The sequence below is a fragment of the Hyperolius riggenbachi genome, chromosome 2, assembly GCF_040937935.1.
Source record: "Hyperolius riggenbachi isolate aHypRig1 chromosome 2, aHypRig1.pri, whole genome shotgun sequence".
Taxonomy (NCBI): domain Eukaryota; kingdom Metazoa; phylum Chordata; class Amphibia; order Anura; family Hyperoliidae; genus Hyperolius; species Hyperolius riggenbachi.
This window is the reverse complement of record NC_090647.1, coordinates 304,161,338-304,180,062: the sequence shown is the minus strand read 5'-3', so window position 1 is coordinate 304,180,062 and position 18,725 is coordinate 304,161,338. Positions and strand designations below refer to the sequence as shown.

Here is an 18,725-nt window from a genome sequence, read left to right as displayed (position 1 = left end):
AATGTAGTTGTAATCCTAATAACTTCACTTTTGTAGAACTGCATTCTGATGACGGGGAACTATATTCTTACATACTTTTAATATCATTTTGCTTTTGTGTAATTCCTCCGAGTCTGCTATATTCAAATAGGATGACTTTTACCACGATAAAGACAGCAATATCTGAATACCATATTTTTTTTTTTTTTGCCTCAGTACAGAATTATCTTTTGTGTATTAAGTTAATGATATTATGTTGCTGGTATAACAGCATTAATTCATGGAGACAGTGTCTGCTGATATACCCATCTCTGCAGACAGTTAATGTCATTGCTGACCTCAAAATCGCATTAGCCAGTTTATATGTTAGCAGCACTGAATAAAGAAATACCCACTATATCCTGTCCATGAAGCAGTTTGTTTCTTTAACTACTATGCCCTTTTCTAAACAACAGCAAAAAATTAGGAAAAATCTGTCCTAGTATTGTTTTGTATTTATAAAGCTTTCTTACTATGATTAAAGTCCAAGTTCATCAAGCATGAAATTATAGTACCAACACTAAAATTTGTTTAAGAAAAGTTAAATCATCATGAATACAATCCTTGGACTAGACTGTGGCTATGAAATCACCACCGAAATATGAAGCAGTTCAAAAGCATGGCAAATGCAATTTCACTGTGCATTAGATATGGTTGGACAAGTTAGTGTTTGAAATCTTTGCGTAACTTGCAAAGATTTTCAGCACTTAACTGGAAAATTGGACCTAGGGCCGGTCCAGCGCTGGAGGGCTATGACGAGCTTGTTTAAATTACTTTGTTTATTGCTAAGGGCCAACAAATTAATTCTTCTACATGCTTGCAAAGTCTTATGACATGGTCTCCAATGAAAATATCGACAAACAATGAGTGCTGGTAGTTATTTATACTATAACAAAACCAGACAATACATTTGTATCATGCTTTTCTCCTGGTGGACTCAGTTTCAGAGCTGCAGCCACTTAAAGCATTCTACACAGGGATGACCAAGAACATTAGGGAGCCTTGGCCCAAAGACTGGCTTGAGCCAGGATTCAAACCCTGGTCAAAGGCTTGAACCCTACATCAAAGTCAACACCCTTAACCTGTAGGCTATGCAGCTGTACGATATAGCCATTGACTGCGGCTGGTGCTTGCTTTTAACTGGCTAGTGAGTATGTTACTTTAAATGGACAGTTTTGAGGTCGGTTAACCATGGATGACTTTCTTTAAACAGAAACTCCAACCAAGAATTGAACTTTATCCCAATCAGTAACTGATACCCCCTTTTACATGAACAATCTATTCCTTTTCACAAACAGACCATCAGGGGGCACTGTATGGCTGATATTGTGGTGAAACTCCTCCCACAAAGAAATTCTGAGTACGTACTCTTGGCAGTTTCCTGTCTGTGAACCCTGTTGCATTGTGGGAAATAGCTGCTTACAGGTGTTTCCAACTGCCAAAACAGCAAGCAGCAGCTACATCACTTGCCAGCAGTAAAAATGTCACCATGTGATAAATGTCAGAATATAAATCAGGGATTTAAAATATTTTACAATGGGCAAACACTGACTAAATCATTTATACAAAATTATTGTAAAAATGAAGCACTTTTTTATTACATTATTTTCACTGGCGTTCCTCTTTAACTATCCCATATGGATACCCTCCACACGTCAACAGTTGAAGGTTGACAAAGTTAAGGGTGGGCAAAGAGATGCTGGATGCAGCACCCAATTATCTCAGCCATACACAATTATGTAAATAGCTACCTCATAACCACTGACAGTTGGTTTCCAAACTTTTTGAAAACTATTACTGAAGTTTTCCAGACATTTAAAAAAATGTTCCATGTAAACTCAAAAAGTGTACCAGAGGCAGTTAGTACAAATACAAGTCTCCAAGTGGTATGAGCTCAGTTGAGGTACACTCTCCAAGTGGCATCCAGCCCTCACCAGAAGTTATGATCGACAAACACTCATAGTGGGGGTTGGAGGATGTTTTTTTCATACTACCAGTAGGGCAGGGCTCCCATGCTTTATCTACAGAACATTTAGGGCACAAAGAAGCAGTGGATTTAGTCTGACAGAGGAGTAGTTAAAAAAGCTGTCCCAGTAGCAGATATCACCGCTCGGGAGACTGTTAGATGGCATCTTTACACATTGTACAGCGCTGCGATCAGCAGCAGCGCTGTATTGGGGACAGCCGTGTGACACGGCTGTCCCCTCCTGACTGTCGCCGGTGATCAGCTGTCATAGGCTGAAGCCTATGACAGCTGATCTCATTGATTGGCCAGCGGGGGGAGGGAGGGGGGAATATAAACAACAACAAAAAAAACAGCAGAATTGATTAAAAAACAAACATTTAGGCAGAAATAAACAAACAAATAAACAACTTGGGGGGATCAGACCTCACCAGCAGAGAGCTCTGTTGGTGGGGAGAAAAGGAGGCGGGAATCACTTGTGTGCGGTGCTGTACGGCCCTGCAGCTTGCAGTGGCAAATTTCACAAAAATTAACCTGGTCTTTAGGGGGGTTTTCCACTGTGGTCCTCAAGTGTTTAAGTACAAGTACAACATCCACACTGATACAAAACAAGACAAACAGGTTGGAGCATAACTAATAGCAACCGCTGCCTTAGTCACGTTCTCAGGAACAGAGCAAGCAGGATAACTTCCAGTCACCAACGTGGTGAAGGCAGTCACCAGCTAGCAGGGTGATAATCCTCCACTGCACACCCGTGGGTGCAGTGACCATCCAGGCAGGCAAGGTAATGCAAAGCAAAGCAATACAAAATACACATTCATGGACCTAGCAACAACCTAGCTGAAAGCTATATCGGGCAAGGTCTGAAATGAGAGGCAGGCTTTGCTGCATATGATGTTAGTTATTCATTTTCTAAAATAATGGATGTGTTCTCATTTATTTCTCAATGATTTATATTGATAATGTGGTAAGTTCCCTTTGATGTGATCGCTATGGCCCCCTGGGGTCCTCATTCTTTTTCCCTTTCCCCTTTCTCTGATATGGGGTGTATGTGACTTGGCCTGGGGGTTTCTGGGGGAGTGCTGCATCTGTGGATATTGCTGACATGTCCCCAATATGTGAATAATTCTATTCCAAGGGACTGTGTGTACTTTGCTTAATTTTTTTCCATTGGTGCAGTGCTCTCCCTGGCCCCGCGGCTGGGTTGCTTGACACCCCAGGGATTGGGGTTTGGTCGATGTCTGGGTCCCCAGTGGTATGGTGCCAAGGCGGCCCCGGGACGTTTATTAGGGTGGACTGTCATCGCCGCCCTGAGTTGCGCACTGTTCCGCGGCTGGGACGCACAAAAGAGCTGATTTCAGCTCTATAGCAGCAATATCCATCTTAGCCGCTAGATGGTGCTGATCCTGGCTGCGGGTGGGTGCGCCTCTCTGACGCCGTCTCTGGCTCGCTCCTGACGTCCGCGTACGCATATGCGTGACGCGGCGACGTGGGGCGTGTCCAGGTGCGGCGTAGCGTCCTGGGGCCGCCGGGCGCCATTTTAGGCCGGCGTTCGCATACACGGGGACTTCCGATGAGACTGCCCTGATGATGCTGGCGACTTTGCCATGGAAACCGGTCGGCAAACCAGGGCTCATTGCCCACTAGAAGCCCTTCTCCACCCGGGGGACAACTCTTGACCAGGCAACCATAGGAAACCGCATTGGATGGATGAGTATCCCTATGCATTTACACAATATGCAATGAATGCGGATGGACTGTCTTTCAATATATAATCACACACGCAATAGCTGAGTGCACTCATATTGCAGAATATTAACCCACCACGGGGCCCACATCACTTCTGCTTTTCCATCACGTGACCAACCCATTCTCGGAGGCCTGCATAAGGGCTAAGCCCTGGCGGATTTATCACTGAATGTTTACAGCAAGTGATTTCTCTGAATACTTACTTACTGAAGCTATTTGAGATGTTGGTAGTCACGTAAACAGTATGTTTGATGGACATTTGTGAATTATGATTGAAGATATAATATGGGGCCTATTGTTTGGTGAATATGACATCTACTAGACATTTCCTTACCAAGGTGGATTTTTACATGCATCTGTGAGCACCTTTATGCTAAAACCAAAATAAGTGACTTTCTCATCTGCAATATACACGGAATTGTTCTTTTTCCGGAATCTCCATCCATTGTGAATAACAACTACTTTGGGAATTGTGAACAGTATTGTGGTCCACATGGAATAGATTTTTTTGTGCTGAGCGCTCCAGCTAAAAAGTTTTTTGAACATTTGTTGCTATATGGTTTGCATTGGTCAAGTTCTTACTCTCCTGGTTGTTTGGAGTCAGGGCTCTGGTTTTTAATGGAATTTACTCCTTTTTATAAATGGTGATTTATAATAAATGATATAATTTTTTTTATATATTTGTTTTCTTCCTTTCATACGTGAGTAGTTTATAGATTTTGAGTCTCAGACTCTAAGGAAGCACTTTGATGTAATATTTTTGACCCATAGTGTGTACAGTTTAAGTACAAGTACAACATCCACACTGATACAAAACAAGACAAACAGGTTGGAGCATAACTAATAGCAACCGCTGCCTTAGTCACGTTCTCAGGAACAGAGACAAGCGGGATAACTACCAGTCACCAGCTAGCAGGGTGATAATCCTCCACTGCACACCCGTGGGTGCAGTGACCATCCAGGCAGGCAAGGTAATGCAAAGCAATACAAAATACACATTCACAGCATGGACCTAGCAACAACCTAGCTGAAAGCTATATCGGGCAAGGTCTGGAATGAGAGGCAGGCTTTTATGTGGACATCAGCCAATGGAAACTGACATGCAAATTCCCACACAGCTGAATGGTAATCATGCAATCCTATGTTACACTGATTAAAAGCTGCAAGCTGTCTGGTAATGGACAGAACTCTCATTACAAATGCAGGCCAGATTATGCAACCACATGCATGCAAGAAATCCACGACTGTCTGACTGCAGTTCAACTGCAGCCAGCTATAGGTGGATTCATGACAACATCCTGAGCTACTCAGAACTGCAGTGTGCTTGAAAACAGCCAAGACTCTCACTGCAAATGCAAACAAAACCAAGCAACCAAATGCAGGCAGATATATCAAAACTGCTCAGCTCCAGCTCTGCTGCAACCGGCAGGAGGGATCCTTACAAAAGATAGATGAATGGTGATTTAGATAAAAGCCAAGTGTTTGTTCTGACTCTGCCCTACTAAGGCTGTTGTTACAGCTCCAACTCATTTCTCCTTCATACATCCTAACTTTCTGGAAGGAGAAATAGGGACACTGTTTAAAAGGCATCATACTGACGGATCAGGTGGATTTGGTGCCTCAGTTGGCAAGCGTCTAATAGACGCCTATGTTAAATATCAGAAATCAGGCCTGCGCAGGACGCTCCCTGCAACACGAGGACGTGCACGGCCAGGGCAGCGCAGGTGCAGTGGCCACTGTCTGGCCAGTTGGTGGAAACTGAAATTAAGCCGTGGCAGGGGAATGAAGGATCGTTCGAGGATGGTGGAGGCACAGAGACGTCTGGAGGGGGGCAGGTAGAAGCCCCAGGTAAGTTAAAAATGTTATAGTTTGATTTAGGTACACTTTAAACAGGTCAGTACATTAGACTTAAAGGACTTACGAGCTGAAGCAACAAAAAAAAGTTAATTACCTTAGCTGAATGTCAGACCTCAGAGCAGACGGATCGTTCCTCCCTTGCTATTTGTAGATGCTCTGTTATGTTAATCCAGCTATCATTAGTGGCTCCGACCCTGGCCAGGGTCACCTTAGCTCATGACGATTAGAATCGCCGCTTTAAAACTCCTCTGTCTACAGCCCTGGGAGCGCACATCATCGCTCGGTATACTGTTATACGTCATGTGGGCGTCACCACATGACAGCCCACATGACTGACTGCACTTCGAGCCGGCTGCGCCCCCGCAGCACAGAATACCAGCGCTGAGCGAGGGAGGACATTACCTAGCTACAGGATTTGTTTACTGCAGATTTGCAGAGTACTTTATTTTATTCAAATCTGCAGTAAACAAGTCCTGTAGCTAGGTAACGTCCTCCCTCGCTCAGCGCTGGTATTCTGTGCTGAGGGGGCGCGGCCGGCTCGAAGTGCAGTCAGTCATGTGGGCTGTCATGTGGTGACGCCCACATGACGTATAACAGTATACCGAGCGACGATGTGCGCTCCCAGGGCTGTAGGCAGAGGAGATTCTAATCGTCATGAGCTAAGGCGACCCTGGCCAGGGTCAGAGCCACTAATGATAGCTGGATTAACATAACAGAGCATCTACAAATAGCAAGGGAGGCACGATCCGTCTGCCCTGAGGTCTGACATTCAGCTAAGGTAATTAACTTTTTTTTTGTTGCTTCAGCTCGTAAGTCCTTTAAAGTGAACCTGAAGTGACATAAGATAAACATTTACATAGCCCTACTAAAAATTATGTGAAGTCCCTTTTCTGTTTTCCAGTATATTATCTATGCAAAAGAGCTTCTCTGAGCTAGTCGACTAAATTAGTCAAAGTCAGTCCCATTTTCTGAAGAACTTAAACAGCCAAGAAGCAACGAGAGACGGCTTGAGATAAGGTTTTACTGCAGAAAAGTTCAAATGGGCATTCATTTTACAGCTTAAAAGCAGAGTGTGGATTCTACACTGCAGCGTGTTATAAATACAGCTACATAACTGAAAATAAAATGATGAGCCTCTTTTCTTTAAAACTAGTATTCTATTAATTCTCAGTACCCGGGGCGTAACAATAGACCCTGCAAGGGATGCAGCCGCAGGGGGCCCAGCAGCCGCAGGGGGCCCAGAAGCCGCAGGGGGCCAGTGGGGGGAGACGTTTCTTTTCCGTGTCCTGAGAGACTGACAACTAAGGGCACTGAGAGGGAAAAAAAACGTTCTGCTCTCTGCACAGTAGTTCTAATGACTGCATCTCCTCAGCCACTGAAAAGGAATTATACAAAGTTTTGCAAACAAATATTTGTAGACAATCTCAATTCAGTGTTCAGTAGGGTCCTGTGTACAAAACCCCGCCCCCAGCCTCTCCACCCCCATCCAAAGTTTGGCAGGGGGGCTCAGTGATTCCTAGTTACGCCCTTTCTCAGTACTACACATACAAATTATGATATCATAGGTTTATGTTCACTTTAGTGTCACTATAACCACTTGAGGACCGTAGGTTTACACTCCCCTAGTGACCAGGTTATTTTTTACAATTCAGGCCACTGCAGCTTTAAGGTCTTGCTGCAGGGCCATACAACCTAGTACACAAGTGATTTACCCCCCCCCCCCTTTTCTGCCCATCAACATAGCTTTCTGTTGGTGGGCTTTGATCCTTGTCAGCATGTATGTTTATTTATTTATTTGTCATTATTTTTTAAATACATTTCCCCTTTCTTCTAATTATTTTTTCCCCTCCTTCCCCCCGCCAGCCAATCACGGTAATCGGCTGTCATAGGCATCAACCTATGACAGCCGATCGCTTCTGTGCCTCCCAGGGGGACAGCCGTGTCACACGGCTGTCCCCAATACAGCGCTGCTGTAGATCGTACAGTGTAAATAGACAGTGCCGTCTAACAGTCTCAAAGCAGCGATCGCTCCTGCAAAAACCCCACCACAAGACTTCACGCCAATTGGCATTCAGCAGTCCTGGGGTTGTCGCCGCGTTCATGCCAATTGGCGTGGGGCGGTCGGCAAGTAGTTAAAAAAGGGCAAATGATGCAGGAAGTTGTCTTTTTAAAAGAGGGATAATTGGGACTTATCACTGTCACTTTAACTCCTAGCTTCTAGGAGTAGGAGATGGCATCACTGTTGTTTACAACTGACACTGTGGATTGGAGAGCAGTAGGCTGCACTAGTCAAGACCCAGTACCTGGACATCCAAAGTAAAAGGTTCATTTTAGTTTTCTGATATATTGCTAACATTCAAATTGCTACACAACCTAGGCCCATGATACCTGAAGGATTTGATGCAACTGCATCACACCTCCCACAACCTGAGATCAAAAGGATCCAATAACTTGGCCACTCCCAGAGTTCAACTAAAAACCTTTGGAACCAGAGCTTCCTGTTATGCTGCTTCTACCCTGTGAAATGCCTTCCCAAACGTAATCAAGACAGCTCCAACCCTGGATACGTTTAAATCAAAACTGAAAAGTCACTTGTTTAGTCTGGCATTTATGATCACATAACTTTTCCCCGTACCCAGAACAATGTACTAATCTGAGACAAGCTTATGCGCTTTGGGTCCTTATTCTGAGACAACTACATATATACGATAGTAACTCCATTATGAAACTCAGTAATCAGATTATTTACCATCCAAAATATTACATTTTAGCCTAATGAAAAAAAATCCAGTTTCATATTTTTTTTTTTTTTATTTGTTTCTCCTACTGGTAAATGCATTTATAAAATCTCATTTGTATAGTCGTTGAGTACTGCTGCCACCTAGTGGACATTTTTTAAGATCTTGATTTTCAATATGTGCTCTGTATGAAGCTATGAAACAACTCTGATGCAAAAAGAAAAGGAGCAAAATTGAAACAGTTCCCAATACAACCAAATCTGAATTTTTATTTAAATAAACAACTGAAACCAAATTGGTTGGTTGTTCTAGGCAACTGATACATTTTTCACCGGTTTTATTCGCACTGTTCATTTAAAATTAACACCAATAACTTCTACATGGGAAACCCACATCACACTGCTAAAGCAAGCTGGTCCTAATGCTGGATACACACAGTGCGTTCGCACACTCGATTTTCCCGTCGATTCCCGTCGATTCGTTTATTTCCAACATGTCCGATTTGGATTTCGATGGATCGTTAGGTCGATTCGGCATACTTTGCATGCGAATCGACCTAACGATCCATCGAAATCCAAATCGGACATGTTGGAAATAAACGAATCGACGGGAATCGACGGGAAAATCGAGTGCGCGAACGCACCGTGTGTATCCAGCATTAGAGACAGTTTCTACAGTCATTTATTAATGTAGTACTTGTTAGCTTGCTTCTTGCAGCCTAATCTGACAAGACAAGACATGCATTGCAGAGTGCCAGGAAGAAGTAAACCTAACATTTTCATAGCCGTTGGAAAGGAGAACAAAGCATAACATGTTTGCTCCACAGAATCTGAGCTATAGGATTCTAACCCCTGCATCTATATTCTTTTTTAAATTACAAGATTTGACAGAATGTCAGAATGGATCACAGAGTAATCACTTCCATTGAAGATGAAGGAGCTACGTCTCATAATGTAAATAATAGTTCCAGATTCGTCAGTGTGACAAACTGCATTTATATTGATGCAAATTTTAAACGGTGAACTGTTTAAAACGAAGTTTCTTTGAGAAACATTAGCGTGACACATAAAGGCGACAATTAGCTTCCAGTCATGCTTCATATATATGGAATACGAAGCCCCCATTCAGTCAGAGAGATTTATTAACCTCTCAATACTGTGGTATATTTTACATAGCATGCAGCGCCACCCGCCTCTCCACCTCTCTCACACTGCATCTAAAGGTGGCCACTAACGGTCCAATTTCTAGCGAAAAATCGTTCGAGCGATCAGAAATTCTGATCGGATTGGTTGTAAATAATCTCCATTGGTGGACACAATTGATTATGAATGAGTGAAAAAAATGTCGTCCGAATGAATTTTCGCCGAACCAAAATTTGGATTTTCTTGTTGGTTGTGATAGATAGGAAGCAAAGATTGGTTCGTTGATGGTGTAGTGAACGATGTATTACAATATTTCACTTCCGATCAGAATTTCTGATCGCTCGAACGATTTTTTGCTAGAAATTGGACTGTTAGTGGCCAGCTTAATTTAACCTTCCTGGCGGTAAGCCCGAGCTGAGCTCGGGCTATGCCGCCGGAAGGCACCGCTCAGGCCCCGCTGGGCCGATTTGCATAATTTTTTTTTCTACACGCAGCTAGCACTTTGCTAGCTGTGTGTGCAATCCGATCGCTGCCGCTACCCGCCGATATCCGTCGTGCCGCAGCCGCCCCCCCCCCCAGACCCCGTGCGCTGCCTGGCCAATCAGTGCCAGGCAGCGCTGTGGGGTGGATCGGAGTCCCCTCTGACGTCACGACGTCGAGGACATCGGGGAAGCCCTCCAGGAGATCCCGTTCTTTGAACGGGATCTCCTGATCTCCGATCGCCGGAGGCGATCGGAGGGGCTGGGGGGATGCCGCTGAGCAGCGGCTATCATGTAGCGAGACCTTGTCTCGCTACATGAAAAATTTTTTTTTTAAAAACGGCTTTGCTGCCCGCTGGCGGATTTTAATAAACCGCCAGGAGGGTTAAGAAAGCTTCTTGTTCTTATTTCTGCACCAGTTTCACTCTTATTTGCATTGTTGCTGTACATTTTGTTAATCACTATTCATTTTTTACTATAACTATTAGATTGACATGCACTTCTGTGTTTTGTACCAATGTCTGTATTTTATGTACCCATTGGGGGCTACAATGGTTCCATTCAGATCGTTGCTTTGGTGCAGTGGTGCATCAAGATCTATTGTAATAACCCAAACCAAGCTGCACGCAACCAGACAATGTGAACATTACACCCATATTACAAACGACTGGCGACAAGTGTAAACTTAGCCTTACCCTGTACAGTGCTACAGAAGATGATGGCGCTATATAAATCATTAATAATAATAATGAGTCTGATATTTATAATTGGTAATTCAATGGAATACTTAGCATTTCAGCAACGGCAAATGTGCAGTTCAGCCATTCCGTGAAAGTGACCTTAGGGTACGAGTAGAGCAGGATAATCCACCAGGCAACCTAAGCAGGTGCCTGGGGCTTACTGAGTGTCAAGGGGCCCACCTGCCATCTTCATTGAACTCTCTCCACTTCAGCTAACTAAAAGAACCACATGGGGGCCCCAAATCTACTACCTTGCCTAGAGTCCCATTACATCTTAATCCATTTCTGGGTACAAGAATCTTATGGTATTATTCTCAAAGTGAAACAAATCCCTTTGGAAATACCTAATTAGGATCCCCTTCAGTAGGGGTTTCCTGCAGCACAGACCTCCATAATTACAGGCTTCTCGGAAAGCTCTCTCAGTGCTCACCCCTTGCATTCTTGACAGCATGATTATCTGGAGCTAAGGAACAACTCCACTCACTCAGGCTGCAGGTAACTCAGCTGCATAGCTTCACATTAGGCAACACAAATGTTAATACAAGATTTTAGTAAAAAAAAAGGTTTCATTAGGTTTAAAGGGGAACTGCAGTGAAAATAACGCAATAAAAAAAAGTACTTCCAGTACTCGAGTCGGCACCATCTGTAATTTTATAGCTCTTGAGAAAGGTCTGTTGACCGAAACAGCGGAGCTGTCGCTGTTGAGGAGATATATCATGCTACTGATGATACAATAACAGAGCTATAATATTACAGATGGTGCTGACTCGATTGCTGGGAGATTATTGGAGTGCAGAGGCACTGGGAGTCCTAGCACATCGCCTGTTTTCCCTCCGTGGGTGCTTGCTACACATTGGAGTGATGGAAAAAACTGCTTACATTTTACAAAAATTATTTATAAATGATTTAGTCAGTGTTTGCCCATTGTAAAATCTTTCCTCTCCCTGATTTGCATTCTGAAATGTATCACTGGTGGGGACATCTTTACTGCTGGCAGGTGATGTCTGTGGAAGGAGATGCTGTTTTTTAGGCAATTGAAAACAGCTGTTATTTCCCACAGTACAACAAGGCTCCCACAGTGTGATATCAGTACCTAGGTGCTGACCTCACACTGTGGAAGGGGTTTCACCATAATATCAGACATAGAGACCCCCCGATGATCCGTTTGACAAAGGGTAAAGATTTCTTGTGGGAAAGACGATATTGACTAATGATTGGGATGAAGTTCAAATCTTGGTTACAGTTCCTCTTCTCCCGACCGCCTCACGCCGATAGGCGGTGGGAGAATGGCGCTCTGAGGACCACCTAATGCCGAATAGCGTCATCTTGCTCCTCACGAGATTAGCAGGGAACGAGCGTTCGATTGAGCGCACGTTTCCTGCTGTAAACGGAGCAGGGCCGCGGCTATCAGCATGCCAGCCATTAATGGCGCTGGCAGGCTTAAATAAACAATAAAAAAGCTAATAAATGTGTACAGTGCTGCAATCTAGTGCAGCGCTGTACAGAGTACAACCATGTCACTTGACTGTCCCTCCAAACAGCTCACAATGTAATCCCATACATGGGCTGATGCCTATGTATGGGTAGTATATGGACCGTAGTCTAGGGCTAATTTAGGGAAGAGGGAGGAAACAAAGAAATAGGAATTAAAAAAAAAAAGATCTTTTACTAATAATAAAAAAAAAAAGAAAAGAAAGATCGCAGCAGCAATCAGAGACCACCAAAAGAAAGCTCTATTAGTGGGAAGAAAAGGAGGTAAAATTTATTTGGGTGGTAAGTTGTATGGCCGAGCAATAAACTGTTAAAGCTGTGAAGTGCTGAATTGTAAAAAATCGTCTGGTCACAAGGGGGGTATAAACCTCTGGTCCTCAAGTGGTTAAACACCTAGCTCGCTAAACTATCATTGGGTACATTTAGATCCATGCCAGGATTGGACTTTAAAGATTGATGGTACATTATCCTAATGTAAATAAAGCTGACAATGTAAATGTAATTCCATATTAGAAAAAAATGTTCCCTGTACAAGGGATATCAGATTGGAGCATTTTACAGCAAATGTACTTTAGTTTTCCCAGTGACTATTATTATAGTTATAATTTCTGAAATAGCTTGAATATATAAGTGTCTAGAGCCGTGACACAGCATGCTTAGATACATTCAAAATCTCACACCGAGTTAATTGATCTCCCGATGAGCTAAATTACAGCTATTTCATTATTTAAGTTCACACCAGTACTTTCTGGATAGTTCTCCCGCTAGGTATCCTCCAATCAGCAAACCAGAACACTGAAAATGTTTCAAAGGTAATATATGCTTTATTATGTGTAATTATGTAAGGCCCCTTGCACCTGTAACATTTTGATGTACTGGTCTGGGAGGAAGGCAGTCTGATTGTGCAGTTACTTTCCATTCTCCAACCAGGCTTTAGCTACTGCTGAGCTGCTGAGAACATACATGAAGCACTTACATATTTTCAGGACTATAGACGGCTTCTTTCCTAGTAATGCCTCTTGACCTATTGACCTTTAACTCTGGGACACTTAATAGACTGTCACTGATTAGACACAGTAAAACATTCAACCTGTTTCGGATTGTTTGATCCTCATCAGTGCATGGCATAGATTAATTTGGCTCTATGGAGTAGGGCTTGTAACACAGAGAGGTACAGACTAACCAGCAAGCTCATGGTGAACCAGAACTCATTGGAGTGTGTGAGGGTCTACAATGGTCCTAAAATATAATTGTTTATCCCATCAGTTTATTTTCACCTCGGGTTCACTTTAATTTTTTTTTTTTTTTTTTATTTTTTTGCTGGGAAGGCTTTGAAATATTTATTGGAAAAATGGGAAGTAAGGAGAGATAATCCTTGAGATCATTTTTGTGAAACAACCTCTTGGACATCTACAGTATGTTCTAACTGAAACTTATTTCTTTGTTATTGTTTTATATTTAGCACTCAGTAAATAATGTTTTTTAAAAAAAGCTAAGTATAAAGTTAGGAAACATGAAACTTACTCTTTTCTCCATGTCTGATTTGCCTTGCTCAGCTTGTAAGGCCTTCCTCATTCCGAAAGCCACACTGCTTTCATACAAAGTTTGGTAGGCAGAGATAGTCATGCGGATCTCATCACGCACCCTCAGCAGTAAGACACCACGCTCCGCACAATTTATTGTGACTTGTCTGATGAGCTCATCTAACAGAATAATGCATACATGAGTAAAACAAATTATCACCCCTGGTACAGCACTAAAGGTAGAAAGTACACCAATCAAGACAATAAAATAAATTACATTAAACAAATGATTGCAAGTCACACTATATAGTATTATTGATTTATAAAGCATATTCCGTGGCGCTGTACAGCGTAGGAAAACAAACGTTGGGTACATGATGATACAGACAATGATATGCATCAAATATGGACACTGGTACAAAATACAGAACTGATGGTTACAATAGCAGATGTAACATGATGAATAAAATGTATGACAGAGTGCAAGCTATGTAATGTTCTTTGAAGTTACCACATGTGTTTATTTTAAATAATTTTACTCAGTTCAGGTTCCCTTTAAAGAGGAACTTTAACCCAGGATTGAACTTTATCCCATTCAGTAGCAAATATCCCCTTTCTCAAAAAGACCATCAGAGACATCTGTACGGCTGGTATTGTTGTGAAACCCATCCCACAGTGTGGCCGTGCAGTAGATACGCGAGCATGACCCATCATGTGCAGTAGCATGGAGCCCGGGGCTCCAGCTTACTACGCATGCATGGGCAGACTCATGTGGCTACTGTGTGGCCACGATACAGGGAGAAGAGCTGCACGGCCCTGATGTGATTAGCGACGATGCATTGTCACGAATCTTCTGGGGGGCAATGCTCAGCGTTGGGGGACATTAGAATAGAGAGGGAAGCCTCAATAGGATCCTGAGGCTTGCCTCTCTTTAGGTTAGTATCTAGTTTTGTACCTGAGCCACTTTAATTTTATGCAGCTTGGACTTGCACATTACTAGTCTGTGTAATAAAAAAAAATGCTGTCTAGATCACATCTTTCCTATTATATACTCAGGTATATAGTAGAAAAACTCAGGAGACCAATAATTGCAAAATATAGTTTTTCTTTTTATATTCCAAAAAAGTGCAGAAATGTGTATACAAAATCTTCAATCACGTGGTAAAGTGCATATAATTGATAGAGAAGGCAACAACATCGATTTGTTTTGAGTCAACGACCCTTCTACAAGCCTTTATACATAGAATGAATATATCTAAATACACAACTGCATCTCATCTGGACAAATATTAAGCCAGGATAGACCACCAACAGAGGTTTAAAAAAGAAGCCGCATGGAAGCAGGACGTCCAGACCTGGTGGTACTACCGGATGGTCTATCCTGGCTTAATATTTGTCCAGAGGAGATGCAGTTGTGTATTTAGATTGCGCAGATATTCATTTTATGTATAAAGGCCTGAAGAAGGGTCGTGGACCCGAAACAAATCGATGTTGTTGCCTTCTCTACCAATTATATGCACTTTACCACGTGATTGAAGATAGTGTATACAAATGTCTGCATTTTTGGAATATTAAAAGAAAAAGTATATTTTGCAATTTTTGGTCTCCTGAGTTTTTCTACTATATCCCTGAGTATATAATAGTACTTGTGGTGGTGATTGTGGTGCACCTACAGGGATTTTGTTTGTTTTTTACTCTCTCAATACAATATCATAGATCACATCTTTCATCCATTTTCACTGTACTGCAATAATCCATCAAATACCAAATGAAATATTGCATGATTTCTTAAAATAGTAAATAAAATACTGCATGAGGAAAAAAAACTTTGTGAATTGTCATGCAGTTTTTTTAGTAAATTACCATACTATTGCTGAATGTGTGAAAATCTTAGAGGATTGAGAAAAAAAGACAGTTTAGTTTTTATCGAACGTGTCTAAAGGCCCATACACACGTCGGATTTCCGCGAACGACGAGTCGTTTGAACGTCCCGTCGTTCGCCTGCTAAATCGGGCGTGTGTACAGACTGTGGTTCGCTAGATAAGAGTGAATTTGAGCGATCCGCTGGGCGGATCGCTCAAACTCACTCTTATCTAGCGAACGACAGTCTGTACACACGTCCGATTTAGCGGGCGAACGACGGGACGTTCAAACGACCCGTCGTTCGCGGAAATCCGACGTGTGTATGGGCCTTTAGTGAATTGAAATCACTGTCTCACATTCTTGATTTGATTTTTCTAGGGACAATTGAATGACTTCATTCTTGCTGAGTGCTCCACAGACAACACAGTCGTCAGTTGACCCCAAATAGAAATTGCTCATCTTCATTCACAAAGGATAACTCCACTTTCAGATTGTTTAAATTCGGAGGACAAGTACAAAATGCAGAGCAGGCTGTTCTTTTAGCACTTCTTTCAAAGCAGTTTACAAGCAAGGAAAAAGGTATTTAATTAACTGCTATAAGTGATTTGACTTGAGGATAATTTTATTTAATGCACCATGAATTCCTTTTTAACGCTGTCAATTTGGTTTTAGAAGGGAGACAACATTTTAAAAAATGAACAACGACTGTGTTTAAAGCAGAACTCAATTGGCATGTAAAATTCAGCTGTTCCTTTCAGCCTTACTTACTGTTCATTGGCTTTTCTTCTGAAAAAATGCTGCTGCAGTCTAATTGTACAGTTTGGTACACACTTCCAATTATGACTGGCCAATCAATAACCAATTTTACCACCTCCATGTAGTATGAGGATCAACATATATTGAATACTATGAGCAGATTGTGTAGGTAAACCCTCATACAACATGGAGATGGTAAAATTGGTCAGCGATTGGCCAATCATAATTGAAGGTGTGTACCAGGCTTAAAGGAATTGTCTAAGCTAGAAAAAAAAAGATCCACTCACCTGGGGCTTCCTCCAGCCCGTGGCAGCTGTCCTGTGCCCTCGCCGCAGCTCCGATGGCTCCCGGTCTTCTCCGCAGTACCGTCCTGATGAGGTCGGCCGGACCATGTGACCCGCGCGGTGGAGCGCAGAAGAAGCCGACCCGGAACCCGACCTGTCAAGGTCGGCTGCATCAGCGGAGAAGACCGGGAGCCATCGGAGCTGCGGCGAGGGCACAGGACAGCTGCCACGGGCTGGAGGAAGCCCCAGGTGAGTGGATCTTTTTTATTTTATTTTTTTTCTAGCTTGGACAATCACTGTCTAATTTAGGCCTCCATTGCAGGAAGGAGTCAATTGTTTTTCTTAGAGATCCTGGTACTACAAGCAGGGCTGTGGAGTCGGTCCAAAAATCCACCGACTCCGACTCCTCAGTTTAGGATTCCACCGACTCCGACTCCACGACTCCGACTCCTCTAATTTGCATATTACAATTTTGTTGATTAAAAGTATGTAACATGAAATTCGTCTCATAACTGCCAACGCTTAGGAATTTTACAAGACAACTGAAGTGAGAAGGATATGTAGACTACTATATTTATTCCCTTTAGACTAAAACTAGTCCTTGGTAAGAGTACTTGTAAAAGGTACAAACCGGAACAAAGAACATCTATCAGGCCCTAGGCAATGTAACTGTGGGTACATGTAAGAATGATGTGCAGGTACTCTGCAGGGGAATGAGGAGATTGTAAACAGACAACACCTCTGTGTTCAATGTGCACAGCATTCTCAGTGGATTCCCTGCAGCTCTGTGGGGAGTGCATATGTAGAGTATAGTACTACTGTGTAACAAAGTAAACCTGAGACAGATGAAAATTAAAGTTTTATACATACGTGGGGTAACCTCCAGCCCCCTTCAGGCTAATCAGTCCCTCGTTGTCCTCCTCCACCACCTGGATCTTCTGCTATGAGTCCAGGTACTTGAGCCAGTCAGGCGTAGTGCGCATGCACACACTCCGCCGCCAGGAGCATACTACACCTGTGCAGCACTATTGCGCAGGTGCAGAATGTTCCTGGCTGTGGGAGCGGCATGCGGCCGGACAGCGCTGACTGACTGAATTACCGGGACTCATAGCAGAAGATCCGGGTGGTGGAGGACAGTGAGGGACTGATTAGCCTGAAGGGGGCTGGAGGAAGCCCCAGGTATGTATAAAACTTTACTTTTCATCCGTCTCAGTTACCCTTTAATTTGTAGTCACCAAACCAAATTTTAATAACATATCAAATTATTTTATTTCATCAGCAAAGGGAGTGCATACATTTGCATAAATCAGCATCAATGCAGAATTATTTCCATCTTGTTGACCATCTCTATTAGTGACACAGCTACACATCAGGCTTTATTCTTACAGCATAGATGTTATTTAATATATATAAGAGATTCCTGTGTACACATCATATATACAGTCACAATCAGATATGTATATCTGACCTTAAAAATACGTGGACTGCTTTATTGAAGCAGCACAAGTAACTAATTTTGATTGGTTTATTTCATTTTTGTATACTAAGCACAGCTATTACTGTATATATACTGTATATATACATTATTTTTAATGACTATTATCTGAGAAATAGAACATTTTATCATATTTTCTATTTTAATTACAGTTACAAATTCATTAGGAGTCGGAGTCGGTGCATTTTTTCCCGACTCCGACTCCAGGCACCCAAAATTGCCCGACTCCACGACTCCGACTCCACGACTCCGACTCCACAGCCCTGACTACAAGTCCCCACCACATGCCCATACGCTGACCACTGCATTAATGCAGAGGAGGAAACAATACATCAAATAGGCTGTGCTTGCACGTTTACAGCTAAGACGTGCAGGCAGTATTAGGGGTATAGCATTTAAAAAAAAAACCAGATATTAAAAGGACCACTAAAGCAAAAAATGTTAAATTTTAAAATACACATATTTATAAGAAGTGTGTTTCTCCCAGAGGAAAATGCACTATAATTTAGTTTCTCCAAAGTTGATAGGTCAGTAGGTAATAAAAAATGTGACCAATGCGACTGGTTTTGGACAAGTCCACCTCCTCATGGTGAATTCTCAGTATCTCCTTTGTTCTTTACAAAAGCA

At 42.5% G+C, this 18,725-nt stretch overlaps 1 protein-coding gene across 1 annotated transcript in view; it reads right to left on the bottom strand.

Annotated features, from left to right (window-relative positions):
- Window positions 1-18,725, bottom strand: part of DNALI1 (dynein axonemal light intermediate chain 1) — a 46,336-nt gene that overhangs the window by 12,633 nt on the left and 14,978 nt on the right. The window contains exon 4 of the mRNA XM_068269042.1: window positions 13,702-13,880. Within this exon, the coding sequence (XP_068125143.1) occupies window positions 13,702-13,880 (179 nt within the window). The remainder of the gene's footprint in view (window positions 1-13,701; window positions 13,881-18,725) is intronic.